Consider the following 19,625-nt stretch of genomic DNA (forward strand, 5'->3'; position numbering starts at 1 on the left):
TACAGATATAAGCAGCTTAAGAAATTTGGGGGCCTTTACTTGGCTACAGTATGCTTTTCTGACACCCTAGAGCAACATGAGCCTGTGCAGAGTTAGAACCCTATGAATAAGAGAGACGGCAGAGCTGGGACAGGAAGCTACAGGGGCGACGATGCGGAGGCTGGCTGAGGATGCTCCAGTGTCACTATGCTAACAGAGCCCGAGAGTGACACTTAGTGTTGGGTCCAAGGGGACACACATGAAAATGCTACGTGAACCTGCTGTGGTTCCTCTGCTCTATCCTTTGGCCAGGCATTGTTCTAGCTATCTGGCCTGGATTACATGGTCACAGTGGAAATGCAGATGCAGAGACAAGGCGGGGACGGAGCTCATCCACCTACAGACAAATTCCAGAGCCGTTACACTGTCCTCCTAGGATCGTGACTCTCATCAAAGTTTATCAGCATTTTGATTTTTCAGGTGTTCTGCTATCCTTCTTGGCATCAATTTAGAAAAAAAAATCATGCTTGATGCATTCAATGATGATTACAATCATTACTGTCAATAATGACAATAACAAAAAGGGCAACATTTATCGAGCACTTACCATGGGCAAGTCATTGTGCTAAGTGCTTTCCAGTATCAATGTTCTACTAGGGGTTAGGGATAAAAAAAATTAATAAAACATGCTTCCTGCACTTTAGGAGCCCGTGGCTAAGAAGAGCAGAAAGACATGTAAACAAATAGTTATGGTGCAACTCCATGATCACCAATAGATGGAACATTCAGATCTCTGGCTTTGACTTCCCCTTGTGTGTGAGGTCAGAAGAGAGTAGTATGAAGGAACGTGAACGTAGAAGCCTTGGGAACACACCCGAGTCCTGGCATGTGGAAGCATGTGACTGAAGTTAAGGCACTTGGCCTCCATCTCAGTCCTTTTGAGACAGTGCCTCACTGGCAACAGCTATTTGGAAGGGGGTATGGTTATTAAAGTCTGGGTAAAGCCAGGGAAAGATGGCAACAATGCAAAATGATTTTGTTCCCTGTCAGGAGCTGATATAAATGAAAAAAAAAAGATAAAATAAAAGGAGATTGCTGAACTATTTCTAGTGCTAATTATTCTCGACCACCTTGTCCTCCAAGACTCAGTGAGGAGATGATACAGAACTAATTTCTCTGAAGGGCAAGGCTGCGTGGGACTATAATCTATAATGCTCATCAAAGCAGCACATTTGGGTCCTAGGATTCCACACTGGAAGAGATCTGGGCTCAAGGGCCAAGTGGTTGACTGAAGCAAACAGTCAGGCAGTAGCAGCAACTCTCTTTTAATTGTCTGCTTCTTTGACTGTCACTTCCTGAGACCGAGCCTTGAGTTTTACATGCCTGTTGTCTTCACAGTGCTCAGCACGGAGGAGACGCCCGTCAGCTCAGAACTGCTGAACCACGTGAGGTGACCTGGAATTGCAAGTGACCTCGACCTTGCCACAAAGACACCACAAGCCAGGGAGCTTGGCTCCCAGGGAGCGCCGGGCTGACCGTACCTCAGCCTGCGAGAGCTGCTCTCTCAGCTTCTCCACTTCCTCCCGCAGTTCCCGGATGACTTTTGCATTGGGGTCCTCATTCACAACGGCGTGGTTAACGATCCTTTTGGCTCGATCGGCATATCTTAGTGTGGAGAGGGTCTCTTCGTAGTTGTCTGCTGCTGGGCTGATGGTGGCGATCATAGAGGTCTGGCTGTTGCCCCCCAGATTGTCCTGAAAAATATTTCAAGCAGCATCTAAGGAAACGAGGTCCCTTCCATGCACAACGCACCAGGGAAGTGGCAAACGTACACGGACGACCTTCTCGGTGAAGAAAGCTCCATGTGGAAACGGGTTTGTGTTTCACAGGTAACTTTAGGACAAGATGAAAGGTAGTCTCTCTCTAACCACGTCAATGCATAATGCCTGTTGAACAGCATTATAATGGAAAAAAGGCAACAGCAATGAGTTTTCAACCTGTGTGTTTAGGAGTCAGGATGACAGCATTGTCAGGAGTTTGTTGTGTAGTATTTGGTTAGCTTTGCACACACCTCTCAGCTGTCACCACTGAAACAGCCAATTTCTAGTTGGAAAAGAACCCGAGAACGATGAATTACCTTAAGAAGCCAAGTGAGGACTGAGTCGCGATAAGGCACAAATTTGTTTTTACCCTTGCCAGCTGCCTGGTCAGCCAGCGACGAGATAACCAACCCCAAGGTTGTAAGTGATCTGTCAAGAGAAAAAGAAAGAAAAATTAGTTTCATGGAGTATTTACTTTGTTTTCTTAAAATAATAATCTCTCTAGGTAAAAACTATAAAATTATGAACAATAAATTCCTAAAGTTGACATCATTAAGTCTACATTCATTTGTCAAGAAACTGAGGAAAAGGAAAACAAAAAGTAACTCCATTAATTTAAAAGAATGAATTTAGAATCCGTGTAGAATCTAGTCTGTTCAATTGCAGGACCTGTGAAACACACATTTCAGAACCTGGAAACATACATTTAAAAGATCACACTAGAGAATTATAATTTACTCCAAATATTATGTTTAAAGTCTCGACCATTTACTCTTTGAGTCTAACTTGGACCACTCTGGCCTCTGATTTCCCAGAGTAACAAAGTAACTTGCAAAGCACCCTTCCACTACACTTTACAAGGTATAATATCCTGTTCATTTGCTTAAAGCTGGCAAGCTTATTTCAGTGTGGAGTTACTACAAAAAGTTTAACAAAAACAAAGAACTACCCAAGCAGAATCTTGGAAGCCTTCCCAGGCCTGCTGAGGCAGAACCAGTTAAAGGTATCTCCAGGTGATCCACATGCACATTACATTCTGAGAAGCCCTGGCTGAACAATACCCAAAGTGATACACACCTTCAGGTGCCAGGCCTATGAGTCTCAAAAGTGGTGCTGGGACCAGCAGCATCAGCATGACTTGCGACTTTGTTAGAAATGCACATTCTCAAGCCTCACCACACAGCTACCGAATCAGACATTCATGGTGGGACTCAGGAACCTGAGCTTTAACAAGACTTCCAGGTGATTCTGATGCCAGTAGAGGCTGAGAACCACTGGTCTAGGCTAATGAGTTTCCCCTGCTGGTTAATACATGTTCTCTGCACTTGGAGAAAAGATCACCATAGAAACAACAGATTTGTGGCACTGAGGGATGAAGGACATCTCATATCATAGTTAAGTACCAATTGCTTTTTTAAAAAGAAATCAACTGGATTCCAAGTTTAGCAGCCAGAAAAGAGCAGTCTCAGGACATCTCCCGGGATTGCAAGGAAGGTTACGTGATATCACAAAGACAAAATGCTTTGTAAATGATTAAAAAATTAAATGCTACTACTTATTTGTAAAAACAAGGAAGGGCACAAATCAGCACATGACTAGAGGTTAGCAAGTGACTAGAGGTTAGCAAGTGAAAGACTACACAACTTTCTAACGTTAACAATAGATTTCCATTAAATACGCTGAAAGGAATAAAAGCATATTTCCCACAAAATATAATTCTCCAAAGGTGAGTCACTGGAAAAGTCACTGAAATATAAAGGAATTCCAAGAGGCAGAAAATAAGCCAGAATTTTAATAACTAACAGCCATTACTGCCAAGTGACATAAATATGTACATCATAATTGACAAATTTAAAAGTTAAATAAATCTACCCCAAAAGAAATGAAAACGTATGTCCACCCAAAAACTTGTATAACAATTTTCATAGCAGCAATATTCACAACAGCCAAAATGTAGAACCAGCCAAATGTCCACTGAATGATGAAGGGAAGAATAAAATTGGTATGTCCTTGCAACGGAGAATTATTCAGCCATATGAAAGAGATGAAGTTCTGATACATGCTACAACATGGATGAACCCCAAAAACGTATAAGAGAAAGGAGGCAAACACAAAAAGCCACTGTCCTGGGTTGTACAGTGCCCATACCCCCAGATTCATGTCCACTGGAACCTCAGATGTGACCTCATTTGGAAATAAGGTCCTTGCGCATGTAAATAGTTAAGATGAGATCAAACTGGCTTAGGGAGGGCTCTGATCCAATGACTGGCGTCCTTTTAATAAAGCCATGAGAAGACACAAAGACACACAAGGGAGAACACTGGGTAAAAACGAAGGCAGAGCCTGGAGTGATTTATCTGCAAGCCAAGGAGTGCCGGCAACCCCTAGAAGGTAGGAGAGAGGCATGGAAGAGATTTTCCCTGAGCCCCCAAGAAGGAACCAACCCTGCCAATCCCTTAATTTTGGACCTCTGGCTTCCAGAACTGTGAGAAAATGTATTTCTGCTGTTTAACCCATCCAGTTTGTGGTAATCTGTTACCATAACACTAGGAAACTAATACAGTCACATACTGTTTGACTCCATTTATACACGAAATATCTAGAACAGGCAAACCTATAGAGATGGTGGTCGTGGTTGCCTAGGGCTGGGGAGGTGGGGAAAAGGGGAATGATTTGGACACAAGGCTTCTTTTGGGGATGATGAAAATGTTTTAAAATCACATTGTGTTTAATGCTTACATGACTATGAATATCATAAAGCTACTGCATTGTACACTTTAAAATGGTAAAGCATATAGTATGTGAATTATTTCTCAATATAGCTTTTTCAAAAAAAACAAAACAAAACAAAACTCAATCACTCCTCCCAAAGAAATTTTAAGAAAAAAAATGGAATATGATATATGTGAAATAGAGGAAGAAATAGTAAGTTCAATATAAGACAAAAACATTTCTGCTTTAGATATAGAATACAAGGCATTTTTCACATTTTGCAACTATTAATGAAATTTTCATTTGGAAGCAATTCTTTGGACTATCCCCGATTTTTAATACCCAAATGCAGCAGAAATTACTTCAATTCATGGCAACTATAAAGAGCTCAGCGACTCAAGGGTCAGTGTCAGCAATTCCGAGGTTAGCAGCGGTCCTACAGCTCTATCACTTAGCCAGCTAGAGCAGCTTATCACTTGTAGAAGCCACTCACAGAAGCCCTTTACCTAACGGCGTGCGTACGTTCAAAACAAGAACTTCCTCTAAATCCAATACAGTCCCCTTGGAACAAAAAGAAATAAGCTGCAGGGATGACTGAGAGGTCACTAGGTCACCCAGTGATGAGGGGTCCATGCCACCCCCCCTTCTGGGTTCCCCCTAAAAGCAGTGATCCAGGGGCATCTAGAATCATAAAAACCATTTGAAAGTTCAATGTCTGAAAGTTGAACACCAGGCTTACATATTTTAATGGGAACTGTATTTCCAGGGACTTTAAAAATATAACAAAATCACTAATTATGGATCCTGCTAGTCCTGCCATCTCAGCCTGGAGGCAAATGGGCAGCTCACGGGTGTCAGAACAGGGTGGGAGTGTTTTGCCAATTTTAGGAGCTGAAAACATTACTCTAGGAATCTTTGTAATTCTAGAAAAGTAATGCTCCTTTTCTGAACTTGCTGGAGGTGAAGATTGTGAGGAAGCTCCTAATGGTTAAATCTCTCACCACAAGTTCTTGGGCAGGGGGTGGGGAAGAGGAGGGGGAGGGGCTGGTTGGGGAGGAAGGATGACTTACGCCAGGGGATAACATCTATTAAACAGACAGCCAACTGTAACAAGGGAGAATTGAGGATCAAAAAGAAGGTAAATAAAACTCGGGAGGACCAAAACCAAAATAAGAGCGGCTCACTGAAAAAAAAACTGTCCGGTATATATGTACACATATAGCTGATTGATTCACTTCACTGTACAGCAGAAACTAACACAACATTGTAAAGCAACTATACTCCAGTAAAGATGTACTAATAAAAACCAACCAAACAAAGAAGACCAAAACATGCTGGAGACCCAGTGACCTGGGTGTCCTGCATCTCAAATGGATACATTAAAAACACAAAAACAAAACAAAATACTGTCATAATTCAACTTTCTTGTGCTTTTTCTACACCCTCCTTAAACCTACATAGTTTCCCTTGAAACTCTACTCACCAGATTCCTTCCCTTAGGCGTAGATATGATGTGAGTTACCTGTACTGTCTAGAATGGATTTCAAATGTATTTTACCTATGTCTCCAATGATCTTTTTCTAAAATCGTAAGTGCAGTACTTATTACACATTATCAGAGTCAGCTGTGCATGCATTGCTCTTTCTGCTTAGACTCTGACCACCAGGGCAGCAGAGACGACTGTGTCTGGCTTACAGAAAGCACTCAGTCAATATTTGCCAAGTTACTACGCTGTCTAGAATACACTGAAGAACAGAACACGAACCTCTTCTAATTCAATGACGGTTTTGGTACACTCTGTGGGTGCTGGCCCAATATCCATCTTCCCCTTCTTACTTCCTAATAGACACCTGATTTTGCTGGGAAGCATGTGCCGAGCTAAAAAGTCTACTTTTGGGACTTCCCTGGTGGTCCAGTGGTAAAGAACCCATCCTGCAATGCAGGGGACGCAGGTTGGATCCCTGGTCAGGGAATTAAGATCCCACATGCTTCAGGGCAACCAGGCCTGCACACCACAACTACTGAACCTGTGTGCCTCAACTAGAGAAAAGAAAACCCACACGCCACAACTAGAGAGAAGCCTGTGCACTGCAACAAAAGATCGCACGTGCCGCAACTAAGAGCCGACACAGCCAAAAAATTAAAATAAATAAATAAATAAATAAGTAAGTAAAAACTCTGCTTTCCAGAGTTCTCTGCAGCTCAGAGAAGTCATGAAACACTTCTGGCCAATGAGATGTAGGGAGATATTCCTGGGAGGGGCTTCCAAGCAGTCTATGGTTCTCCTGACAGAAAAGGTACATATTCGGCTGATGGAAGCTGGTGGTCCTTTCCCCATCTTGTTTGGAACGCAAATATGGATACAATGCCTGAAATGGTAGAGCTGTCTTGGGGTCATGAGAACCACATGAACACATATTAAAGTTAGTAGGTACAGCTATGTGCCCGATACCATTTCTAAGGTGCTGGACCAACCCCTGACTTCTTGTTAAGTAAGCAAGATTAACTCATCACTTGGTTGTCACCGCAGTGGTTTCTGTTGCTTACAGCTGAATGCAATCCTTGGCTTTTACAGATGAAATTAGTGGAAATGAGTTTTAGCACTCTTCCCCAGGAAGTGCACACTCCTTAGAGGAAAGGAGAAATGCAAAGTGGCAATTTATGTGGAAAATTATGGGGAAAGGACAGCACCATCACATGACCAGAGAGGAAAGAAAACAGATATATCTACAATATGGGCCTCATTTCCACTTACCACTGTTTTCCAGTTACTAATGCAAATCATTAAACCCAAATGTTCATCTAACAAGTATCATTCCCAATCTCATTTCCATTTCAATTGCTGTGGTATAATAAAAAAGCATATACAAACATTTCCAAAAACAGGTTTTCCTGCACATTTGTTCTCAAGACATTAATATATGTTATACTTAGATTTCTGTCATCAAGTATGCTCAGGGAATCATGGAGTTATACTGATACATGACTGCAGGATTTCTCAGAGCTTTCAGCAGTGGGAATCTCCAAAGGAAGGCTTTATAAGTAGCCTTCCTTAAAATTATTTATCCAGGGATCTTTTTTGCCCCAGAACCACTTGAGGAACTAGTATTTCACAAGAATGCTTTGGGAGGGACTTCCCTGGTGGTCCAGTGGTTAAGACGCCACACTTCCAACGCAGGGGGTGCAGGTTTAATCCCTGGTCCAGGAACTAAGATTCCCATATGCTGCACAGTGCAGCGAAAAAGAAAAAAAGGAATGCTTTGAGAAACACTGAAGTAACAATGGCACATGTCCCAAAAGATGTGGCTACTGCAACCCCAGGAGCAAACTTTCGCTCTGTCCCCTGTGGGTCTCTCGTGTTAAATATAGAAACATTTATTCAGATTTCTTTCTTCACATATGTGCAACATACAAGTGGTAAATTAACAAGGACCCCCACCTGCCCTTGAAAAATGCACAGAAGGCAGGCCATTTTTATTCTCCCTCAGTACAAGTTCATGTTTAGTTCTGCTGTCATGGAGAGTACTCAGGAAAAAAAAAAAGGATTAAGTCACATGTTTTAAGTTATTAAAACATAAATTATATGACAGAATCCTAGGAGGAACGTATATTAATATCCCTCAAACAAATGTTCAGTAGAACCCGTTTTTGGAAATGTTTAGTATATATTTTATGATTAACCACAGTAATTGAAATGGTAAGGAGACTGGGAAAGATACTCATTAGGTGAATACTGCTGGCATTTAATGGTTGGCCATTGCTGAGAATAAAACAGAACCGTTTTCTATGACATTCCTGGGGTATTAGAGAGTTCCATGATCTAAGTGAGCTCTCAGAGAAGCTGAACCAGCCGGTCTCCAACAGCAAGAAAGGCTGCGTCCTTCCAGCCTCAGTAGATAGGGGAGCAGCAGACAGACTCCCAGATGCGTCCCTTGGGAAGATGGTCTACAGATGACCTATCCCTCTCCAGCCCTGAACAGGCCATGGTGGTGCAGCCACGGTGCCTTAGTGCTCTGCGTGAAGGAATAATGTGTGCTGTAAAGCTCTTAAGAGCTTAAGGAGAGATGAAGCCCCTAAATCCACAGCCCATTAAGCAGACACTAATGTCTGTGTGAAGTCCCTGGCAGGTCTGCTTGAGAGGATTATTAATGTTCCATCCAAAGAAGCCCCAACGGGAGGCCGAGAGAAAGCTTAGGAAACATGTCAGAGATTTCTTTACTTTTAGCCCACCCTGGGCACTGATTTTAAGGCTTAAAAAGCCATTTGCAGAACTATTGGGCAGTAGTTTCCAAACAGTTTTTTTTTTAATTAATTAATTTATTTATTTATTTTTGGCTGGGTTGGGTCTTCGCTGCTGTTCATGGGCTTTCTCTAGTTGCGGTGAGCGGGGGCTACTCTTCATTGCGGTGCTTGGGCTTATTGCAGAGGCTTCTCTTGTCAGGAAGCACGGGCTCTAGGTGTGTGGGCTTCAGTAGTTGTGGCACTCAGGCTCAGTAGTTGTGGCTCAAGGGCTCTAGCGCACAGGCTCAGTAGTTGTGGTGCATGGGCTTAGTTGTTCCGTGGCATGTGGGATCTTCCCGGACCAGGGCTCCAACCCGTGTCCCCTACAATGGCAGGTGGATTCTTAACAACTGTGCAACCCAGGAAGACCTCAACCTAGTATTTATTTTACTTTACCAGTAAACACTTACACACAGCTTACTACAGGTAGGCCTGTTCTAAGCACGCTACAAGTAGTTACTAATTTAATCCTCACAACAGCCCTACTCATAGTCTTTGCTCATTCACATTTTACAGGTGAGGAAACTGAAGCACAGAAAGGTCACCCCCCCTAGTTTCTGTAACTAAGAGCCTCCGATGTCTCCTCTGGGACGTCCCCCTGCCCCGAACCTTCCAGATGTGTTGTCACCCATGTCCCCACCGTACCCCATGTGTAAGTTTCTATGGCACTTAATGTATTAATACCATGCCTCCAAAGATCTCCTTCCCCAGTGGACTCTGAACTTCCCAAGGCCAGGGTCTGATCTTACTCACCCCTTTCTTCTTATGCCCAGTCAGTGTTCAACACATATTTGCTAAATAGAGCAAAAAAGTGCAGGTCCATTTCTCTCTTAACAGATACCCTTGGGGCCACATGTGTTTTGAAATTCAGAATATTTTGGACTCGTGGAAGTTCAGTGCATATACTACACATGACCGCTGGTGGGATCTGGGACGGCAGCCCATCATATAATTCATTAACATTTCTGCAGCTAAACTTTTGAATGGCCACACTAAATGATTAAATAAAGACCATAAATGAAGATAAAAGACCTCATCAGAGTTCAGGTAAGGGTTCGCCAGCAAGTGAGCTATGAAAAAAATCAGAAAAGCACTTGGTTTGCAGACCACTGTGGATTTCAGAGCTGCAGGTAAACGACTGTGGGCCTTTCTTTCTACAAAGGTCTCTAAGACAGCAGTGCAGACCCATGGCACAGTCCTACGGTGAGAAGTTGTCCCATTAATTCAGTGACTAAGTGCCCATGACCATGCTGAAAACTTGGAGGACACCTGGTGGAGAGACCTAGACCCATGGTGGGCTCCCAGCACATATGCACTGGCTCAGGTTGCTGAGAGACATGTGTGGGGTACAGAAAAAAGCTCTGGACTAAGGTTCAAGGGAAAGGGTTCAGAGGCAGCTCCACTCCCTTTGAGCCAGCTATTTTGGGAAAAGCACAAGACCAACTTGGCAAACACCCTCGGGCTGGTAAACATGTCCTAGAAAAACAGCTCCATGCTTCAATGCTGGGTGATGCAGCACTTCTTAACATAACATGCACAAGAAAATCCCCCCACCTCCTTTTGCTTCCTTGGATGAAGTAACTTACTGTGTCTTTACCCACATGCTCCTGGAGGGCAGCAATCATGCTTAACAAATAACCACAGACACACTAGCCTAAAACAACAAAGGTATCATCTTTCAGTTCTGGAGTCCAGAGTGTGCTTCCTTGGGCTAGAACCAGCGTGTGAACAGGGCTACGTGCCTTCTGAAGGCTCGACGGAAGAACCGTTTCCTTGCCTTTTCCAGCTTCTACAGGTGCCCACGTCTCTCAGCTCAAGGCCACTTCCTCTGTCCTCCAGTGACCAGTGGACTATGAGGTCTTTCTCACCCGACATCATCCTGACGCTGGCTCTGCTACCTCCTCCTTTTACTTGTAAGGAGCTTTGTGATTACATCAGACCCACCTGAATAATCTTCTCATCTCAAAGTCTTTAACTTAATCACATCTGCAAAATCCCTTTGTGAGGTAACATATGTACATGCTTTGGGAATTAGGACCTGGATATATCTGGGGGACAGGGCGGCAATATTCTGTCTACAACAATATCTAAGTTCCTCTTGCATCCCCACCTCTAATGCAGTGCCAGGCACACAGCAGAGGCTTAATAAGTGTCCGCTCAGCTTTTCTTCATATTACTTACATATCTCCAACCATCAGTTTCCTCACCATTAAACAGAGATAAAAATACATATAATGAACCTCATATGAAATAATGCACAGGAAAGTGCCCCCAAAACTAAAAAGAACCCTAAAAATGTACATATATCAGAGAATAGTAGTAAGGATTACATACATCCTTTTGTGAAAGGGCTAGTATATACGGAAAGGTAGTAGGATACCAAGAGAATGCCATTCCATATTTTAAGTTATAATGGAAAAGAGCCAGTAGCTGGAGTATCTAAATCATGTTATCATGTGGGCTTGAGGTAGTCCAGTTTGAGACACCATGTAATTTACTGCCCAAATTGAAGGGGCACTATTAATATTTCCTCTGGGACAAAAGTGTCAATCAGGACTCTTCCCGGCAAACAGAACACTTGGGCATCCCACTTACAGCACAGTGGGTGAGCCTGGGCTCAGGAACCAAACTGCCTCCAGTCAAATCTAAGATGCACGCTTAGAGCTGTGTGACCCTGGATATATTACTTAACTGCTCTCTGCCTTGGTTTTCTCATCTGTAAAATGAGGATAACAGACCCATCTCACAATGCTGATGAGAATTATTACACATAGAGCATTCAGAACAGCACCCGGCATATAGTAAGAGGTCAACAGAAGTCAGTGATCCTTACACATCAAGGCCAGCCATACTCACAATTTCCATAAATTCACAGCACAGAATTCCCAGTGGCTTCCCACAAGCAAGTGTAGACACAGGCAAAGGGCTGGCACGGCTTAGCACCAGTAAACAAACCTCTAGGAGGGGTGACAATCTTTTCTTTGGTGCCCTCATTCCTGCTGCCCCATCCTGGTTCTTGCACTCATGTTGGAATGCAGAGCTGTATGCCTGCCTAAGCTCCTGTGATGCTTTGTCATGAAATAGAGCAGAATCCTTTGTTATTAGAGCAGGAGACAGAATGACTGGAAGTTACCCCCCTAAAGCAGCAGTCTGGACAGTTAGCAGTGAGCACAGCTGTGTTCATCTGAGAGGGGGGGTGATATTTCACTGCTAAGTTTAAGCTTTTGTAAACTTTTGTAAAATTACAACGTGCCAGTACCACTTTGAAATACAAGGTGCACAAACACGTTCCTGAATGTATCACCTCGTCACCTTCTGCCCTAAACAAAACCCAACTTATTGTTTATTTTATTTTATTTTTTTAAATTTTATTTAAACTTATTGTTTTAAATTAGTTCTTATTGGAGTATACTTGCTTTACAATGTTGTGTTAGTTTCTGCTGTACAGCAAAGTGAATCAGCTACATGTATACATATAAACCCCAAGTCATTATGTCTCAACAGAAAAACACTACAAGTACAAACTAAGCTTCTTTCTGCTGAACTTGGAATAATGATTATGCTGTTAATACAGATAAAAATAATAGCTACAGCCACTAATATTTATTCAGTGCATACTACGTGCCAGGCATTGTCCTAAGCCCATACGGGCATTTAATCCCCAACAATTTGATGAAGCGGGTACTGCTCTTATCCCCATTATACAGACGAGAAAAATGAAGCACAGAGAGGTGCACTCACTTGCCCGTGATACATGCGTGTCTAGTAAGGGTGGAGGCAGGATTAAGCCCAGGCAATCCTGCTCAACCACACACGCTTAAATGCAAACTCCGCTGCCTCTCATGCTGGAGAAGACAGACTTCTCTTGCATATCAGGAGCATCCTGGGATACTGTGTGACCCAAAGAACAAGCCCTTCATCTGTGCCTTTGCTGCACCCTCCACGTGAAAAGCCTTTATCTGCTCGTCCACCCGGTCAACTCCTACATACCCTGCACCACTCAGCTCTCCTTCACCCTTCACCGCATCCCTGGACATGCCGCAGGCACTCAAGGCAAAGAGTGAGATTTCAGGAAGGCAGTTAGTCAATAACTGTTACTTTTTGGGGGGAGGTATTGATGTTTAAACAGTAATAGCCTCACAAAGGGATTCGAAGCAGATTTCCTCTTCAGAATAAGCTCCTGGAGTTAAATTTAAGATATGCTTTAATGTACAAAATTGCGACTTGTGTTTACCTAAGACTATACTATGCAATGATACGCTGGTATTTGTACAACGTTTGAGCTGGGGCTGTACCTTATCATTTTACTTAAATAAACCTTATGCATCTCAATAGAGGCAGGCGGATATTTTTCTTCAACCCAGTTCACTAAAGCTACACAGACACTGAACCATCTGAGATCAGAGCCATCTGACCCCTGATAACACAACAAGTCCCCCAGACACACAGGAGCTGGGCAGAATGTTCTGGTTTAACGTGGGAGTTGCACCAGCCCCTTACTTGTTAATGTTGCTGCCTTCTTTCAGTCGCTCTCCCGCGGCTCCCGTTTTAGACACTCTCTCGCTGCCTGCCAGGTCCACCAAGCTGACCTTGCTGACCTTCTCCCCCGAGTTCTAGTTGTGGGAAACAAGAGAGAAACGACATACATGAGTGCAGAAATCACACAGACACCTACATATATGTCAGCTCCACAACTGAAGCCATCCCCAACCACGAGGCAAACTCAAAAAGATTTTAAATGGTAAGAAGAGCTCTTCGTCTAGCAATTTCATGGGGAAAACTTAGGTTGGCATGGCAGTGCGGCATTTTGTTTCGCAGCTGGGTAGCAAGTGCACTGGGCCTTCCAGAATACAGTCAGAAAGCTGGAGCTTTTATGCGCCTATGAGAACACACCAGGACATGGGGATTCCTGCGCTTTCAGGTCAAATACCTCTTTTTTTGGGAAAAGATTTCTTTAGGCTAAATGTTGTGGTTTCCTCTTTAATATCCCTTAATGACTATGAGGTAAACTCAGCTGTTTTTAGGGGAATTTCAGTATGGAAGGATACATATTAAAAGCTGTATGGTGACATCATCATGTTCTTTAGAGAGTTTATACAAGGAATTCAATTTTTTTAAAATGTTATATACAAAGTAAGACCTAACAAATTAAATGATGCAAGCAAAGTAGCTCATCTAGTAATAAGCAGAGAGCTGGCACAATGTTCCCGGGAACTGAATCCAGCCATGAAACCGTTCGCCCACGTAGGGACTGTGAGTTCCTTCGCTGCCACCGAAGGTTCTCCCGGATCCCTCACCCCAGACTGCAGGTCATACAGCGTCTGTGTGACGATGATGTTGAACACAGCGTGGGAGCGGCTACTCTCTTCATTCATGTTGGTTGCAGCCACCGTCCGAGACTTATTTCCCTCAGACATCAACGACTCGATATCCTAGAGGCAAAGCACAAGGAAAACATTGTAAGCAAAAAGTCCAAGAACAGCGTCCTGCCCACCAGGTGGATGTGTTCATTATGACGCATCTGTCACCACCCTCCCATGTAAACCTCCTGCTTCTCCTCCACAGAGCCTGGTTGGAGCTTCCACACCCCCAGACCTTTCTAGTGGATGAAATGTTTCCTCCATTCTTTCCAGCCTGCAATTACCTTCTTTCTGTTAAATACCTATTTTTCCCTTTGCAAGTTCCTAAGGAGAAAAGAGCTAATATTTATTGAGCATTCCAGATACTCAGTAACAGTAGTTACCTTGTTTTATTCTAACGCTCCTGCACAGCTCTCTACTGCCTATTTGCCTCCTTCCTCCAACACTGGGGCTCTCCAGGATGGGGAACTTTCCTCATTTGATTCTGTACACCTGTTTTAGAACACCCAGAACCTATGGCTCTTAAACAACGTTTGATGAATGAACCTTATAAAAGAAGTATTTTCCTGACACTACAACACAAGGACACTGAAGTTCACGGAGGTCAAATAACTCTTCCCACATCTAGTAAAGGCAGAGCTGGGTGCAAATCACAAACTCCTCAGCTCTTACTAATAAGTGACAGGAGGAGATGGACAGTGACCCTAATAACACTGAACGACGAGCCAGGCGTCTTAGCAAAAGTGCTGACTCAGCACCTTCACGCCAGAGGGGTCTTCGTTCATCTCAGGATCTCAGTGTTTTCAAAGTAATGATGGCACTTTATTTCTCATTTAAATAATATTAGAAATGTCTACGTTTAAATGGCTGGAGGGAGTTACCTCGCAGACTAATTTTAGTCCTACTGAATATGAAACGATGCAAGGACAAACACAACATATAGATGGCACTTCTAAGTGGAAGGAGGTATTTGCTCATTCATTTATTTATCAGCATTCTTCAGCAACAGACAACAGTTTCTTTTATGGGATTTACAAAGCAATGACAATAAAAATAGAGAGAAAACATCAAGCCAGGACGTGAGAAGGCATAAAAGTCAAGGAGTAGGAAAAGGAAGCAGGTCAGTCAATGGAAGGAGGATTGATTCAGAAAAACAGAAAAATCAGAAGAGTGAAAAGTAATGGAAACTAACGCAGGAGACCTTGTCAAAGAGAAACAGTTGAAATAACTACCAAATACTGGTTACATTTGTGCACATTTGTGGAGAAGGACATCACTGGCAACTTCAGGGAGAACTGTTTCAACAGAGTGCTATTAGCAAAAATATTCAGCAATCTCTAAACGCTGGGTGTCCCAGCAACACTGCAAACCCTTCCAAGCAGGTTGAAGAGTGCGATTAAAGCCCTTTCTTTCTGTTTGGGGTGGTTAATACTGGGTTTCTGAGACCATGAATGGTATTAATATGCTATAAAGTGTTCACATAAAAATACATTCAATGTTACTTATACACTTCAATTTACTGCCAGTTTTTAAAAGAAGTTTTTTTAAATAACACTTACCTCAAAACTAGTGACAGCCAGTTGGGATAAACCATCTACATATGGTCCCAAAACTTTATGCTCTCGAACTTTAAGAGACTGTCTACTCCTTCGAGAGAAAGGAAAAAGGAATGAATGAGTCAGACCCAACCTGAGATTTTCTTTCTAAAAGGAAAGCACTTTAAAAAAAGTATTCAGAAACGAAGATTGCAATTTCAAAAGAATTTTTTTTAACGATCAAAAAGTATTCTAAAAGCTATTTTATTTGGATTAGCAAAGCAGCATTCCTTATGAGGAATGTCTTTTATAGCCCGATTTCTATTTAAAGTAACGTACTATTTAAAAAATTCTATCCCTACTCCCAAACTAAACAGCCAGCACCCAGAATACTAGGTTAGGCTAACTTGCTTTAGTAGATGAACTTCAATTTCACATGGGAAGAGGAATTAAAAAAAAAAAAAAAAAGCGAAGAACATGCCAGAATTGAATTTAACCTTCCGGATATTTTATAAATAAGCATATTCTCAGGAAGCAATGTCTTAAAGTTTTGAGCAAGTAGTGAACAGTATTAAAGTGTTTTCATTTCCCTTTTCAGATCAGCAGCATTGATTTAGTCTGCTTCTGTGCTGACCATTTTATACAGAAGGTGATGTCACAGTACAGCAGTTGTTTGTAGTTCCTGATATTTAGCCTATATTTAGAATCGGCTCTGCTGGTGACGATTTTAGGGCTCTTTTAAATTTTTAAATGGCAAACCCAGTTTGGGACCCATCTGAAGAGCTTATCAACAGATAACTGAGTTGAACAGCAAAGCTATAATATATACTGTGGCCATACTGCGTATGTCACATATGTCATGGCATCAGGTACTAATCACTTTTCAAATCAAGAGTCAATGTTTGGCATCACTCAAGTGTGGAGGAAAGAAACTGAGAATGACTGAGTGCTTCCTGAAGTCTGCACACTGTTGCCTGAGAACGTCTCAGTTATCTCACTTAATCTCACAACCCCACAAAGTCGCTTTGACTAACTTTATCTTAAGGCTGAAGAATGCAGTGTGACAGCAAGCAATTCTGCTGTTCTCTCAGCAAGGGCTGACCAAGTGCACAGTCTCAAGAGAGCTGCTTTGATGCCCACGGATTCAGAACTTGGCTCACTCTGTACAACCAGAGATTTTTTAATGCTATTCAGGAGCAAGAAAAAGTAAATCTAGCGCAATAACAAGTGCTTCTGATGGTGTCTAACACCTGGGATTCTTGTACACCTCTGGTGGGAGTGTAAACTGGTACAACCATTTTGGAAAACAGTTCTGCAGTACCAAAGTTGAAGATTCTGTAGCTTCTGACCCACAATTCCGCTGCTAGGTGTACCCCCTAGAAAACCCTGCATTTGTACACCAGGAGGAACATACAGGAACTCTCGGAGCAGCACAGTAGTGGTAAAAAGTGGAAACCACACAAATGACAGGAGATAGAATAAATAAATTATTGTCTAATCATACAGTGGAATACTAAAGAGCTGTAAAAATTAATGAATTATTACTTCATATATCAGAACGAATGAATCGTTGAAGGGAAAATTAGCAAGTCACCAAAGGCACATTTATTATGATGCCATTTACACGCAGTTAAAAATTGTGCAAAATGATGTGTAAACTCTTAAAGAGGAGGAGGGCAATGAGAAACATAAAATTCATAACGGTAGTTACGTTGAGGAATGGTAGGGACCGAAATAGGATCAAAGAGGAACATATAGGTGGCTTCAAAAATATCAGTCATGTTCCATTTATGAAGCCAAACTGTGAGTAGGACAGTCATTGATTTTTTTACTCTTTATACCTTACATGTATTATAAATGTTCTTTCATATGCATTAAACTGTTAATAACTAAAAGTAAAAACATTTCTGATGATTGGGTCACTTCCTTGCCATTTATAATTTTTATCTTATACCTCTGACTACACTCTTGATTATACAGCTGCTAAAAGCATTTTAAAATATTTTTTAATAACATGAGAAAGTATCCATGATGTTATATGCAAAATTCAGGATACTGAATTGTATTTAGAGAATGACCTCAACACACACACCACATATCCACCGCAAAGATTTGAAACACGGGTTCAAAATGTTCCAAAGTGTTAACAGTGGTTATTTTTGACTGATGGGATTATAGGTCATTTTTATTTCTTCTTACATTTTACCTACTTTCTAAATTTATGTATATGTATATTATTTCTAAATCAAAAAATTTAATTATAATAAAAAGGGGAGAGTGGAAGGGAAGCTCAAGAGGGAGGGGATATGGGGATATACGTATAAATATAGCTGATTCACTTTGTTGTACAGTAGAAACTAACACAACATTGTAAAGCAACTATACTCCAACAAAGATGTATAAAAATTTTTTTTTAAATTAAAAGAACTAAAGAAGGAAAAATAAATTAAAAAATACGGTAAATGGCCCTCTCTTTCCTCTATGAATCAAACTCATCTGGTTTTTATTACCGAGTTTTTTAAAAATACAGATGCCTGGATTTCCCCCGGGTCTACTGAAACATAGGCTCTACAGATGGGGCTCAGGCCAGTATATCCTTAAAAAGCCTCCAAAGTGATTCCAATGTACATCCCCAGAAGAGAGTGTCTTGTCTAGGCTGGGTCGTTTGAAACCTTCGACCGCTTTACCTCCAATTAAGAGGTGCTACTTTCCAACATAAATGGAAGGACCAATGTGTCATTTTAATCTCAATTTTTATGAATAAATCATAGGGGTAAAAATAACAAAATAGTAAAAACATCCTTTTAAATGGCATATGTAAGCAACTTCATATCGATACATGAATACAGGATAAACTATGATACTAGATATACCAACAGGCTTTGAGAAGCTGATGATTTCTCAGTAAATGAACCAAAACTAGAGTAGTGACCAAGGGCTCAAATACATATACTCATTTGCAACTTTAACTTCAGGATCATTGAAAATTATTACCCCTATGACAAGGTTAATTTCAACCACTAACTTACCCTTTGGGGTCTAAAAGATCCCGAACTTTCTCATTATAAATTTCCATATAGGATACTTCGACTTTAAAGGTCTGTGACTCATTTTGCTCCAGAGAGATCCTTTGAAATAAAGCACAGCAGAGCCTTGGAATGAGGCCCCGCTGCTCAGCATTGCCCATCATGGAGAAGGATTTTCCTGAGCCTGGAGGAGGGCAAGCAGAGAAAGGAGGATGAAAGAGGAAGCAAAATGTAATGCTTCAACTATACGAACATTTCATACCCATCAGCCAAGGTCACACAACAGAAGTAGACGATCTGGCCCCCCAAAGCCAGGCCCTCAGACACCAAGGCTACTATTCTATGACACTCATGGCTACCAGTTTGACTTCCACTGTGAGACCCAGAGGGCACCTCCTTTAGAGATGGATGTGTACTAATGTAACCACTACAAACACGTAATCTTTAAAAGTAGGCATGTCATTCTGCTTCCCTCTTCTCTTTCTTTTTCTGATTCCTCTTTTGTACTTAATTTTGTTTTTTTATAAAGTTATTTATTTATTTATTTATTGGCTGTGTTGGGTCTTCGTTGCTACACACAGGCTTTCTCTAGCTGTGGCGAGTGGGGGGTACTCTTCATTGTGGTATGCCTGCTCCTCACTGCGGTGGTTTCTCTTGTTGCGGAGCATGGGCTCTAGGTGCGTGGGCTTCAGCAGTTGCGGCACATGGGCTCAATAGTTGTGGCTCACAGACTCTAGAGCTCAGGCTCAAGAGTTGTGGCGCACAGGCTTAGTTGCTCTGCAGCATGTGGGATCTTCCTGGAGCAGGGATCAAACCCGTGTCCCCTGCATTGGCAGGCGGGTTCTTAACCACTGGGCCACCTAGGAAATCCCTGTACTTAACATTTTAAATGGCTTTATTGAGTTATGATTG

The 19,625-nt window shown here is 42.0% G+C and overlaps 1 protein-coding gene across 1 annotated transcript in view; it reads right to left on the reverse strand.

The window, feature by feature from the left end:
• KIF13A (kinesin family member 13A) overlaps window positions 1–19,625 on the reverse strand; it is a 198,445-nt gene that overhangs the window by 57,548 nt on the left and 121,272 nt on the right. Inside the window, 6 exon segments of the mRNA XM_057700702.1 lie at window positions 1,521–1,733; window positions 2,117–2,228; window positions 13,293–13,405; window positions 14,090–14,224; window positions 15,712–15,799; window positions 18,717–18,897. Of these exon segments, the coding sequence (XP_057556685.1) occupies window positions 1,521–1,733; window positions 2,117–2,228; window positions 13,293–13,405; window positions 14,090–14,224; window positions 15,712–15,799; window positions 18,717–18,897 (842 nt within the window).

The sequence above is a fragment of the Hippopotamus amphibius genome, chromosome 11 (genome assembly GCF_030028045.1).
Source record: "Hippopotamus amphibius kiboko isolate mHipAmp2 chromosome 11, mHipAmp2.hap2, whole genome shotgun sequence".
Lineage (NCBI taxonomy): Eukaryota > Metazoa > Chordata > Mammalia > Artiodactyla > Hippopotamidae > Hippopotamus > Hippopotamus amphibius.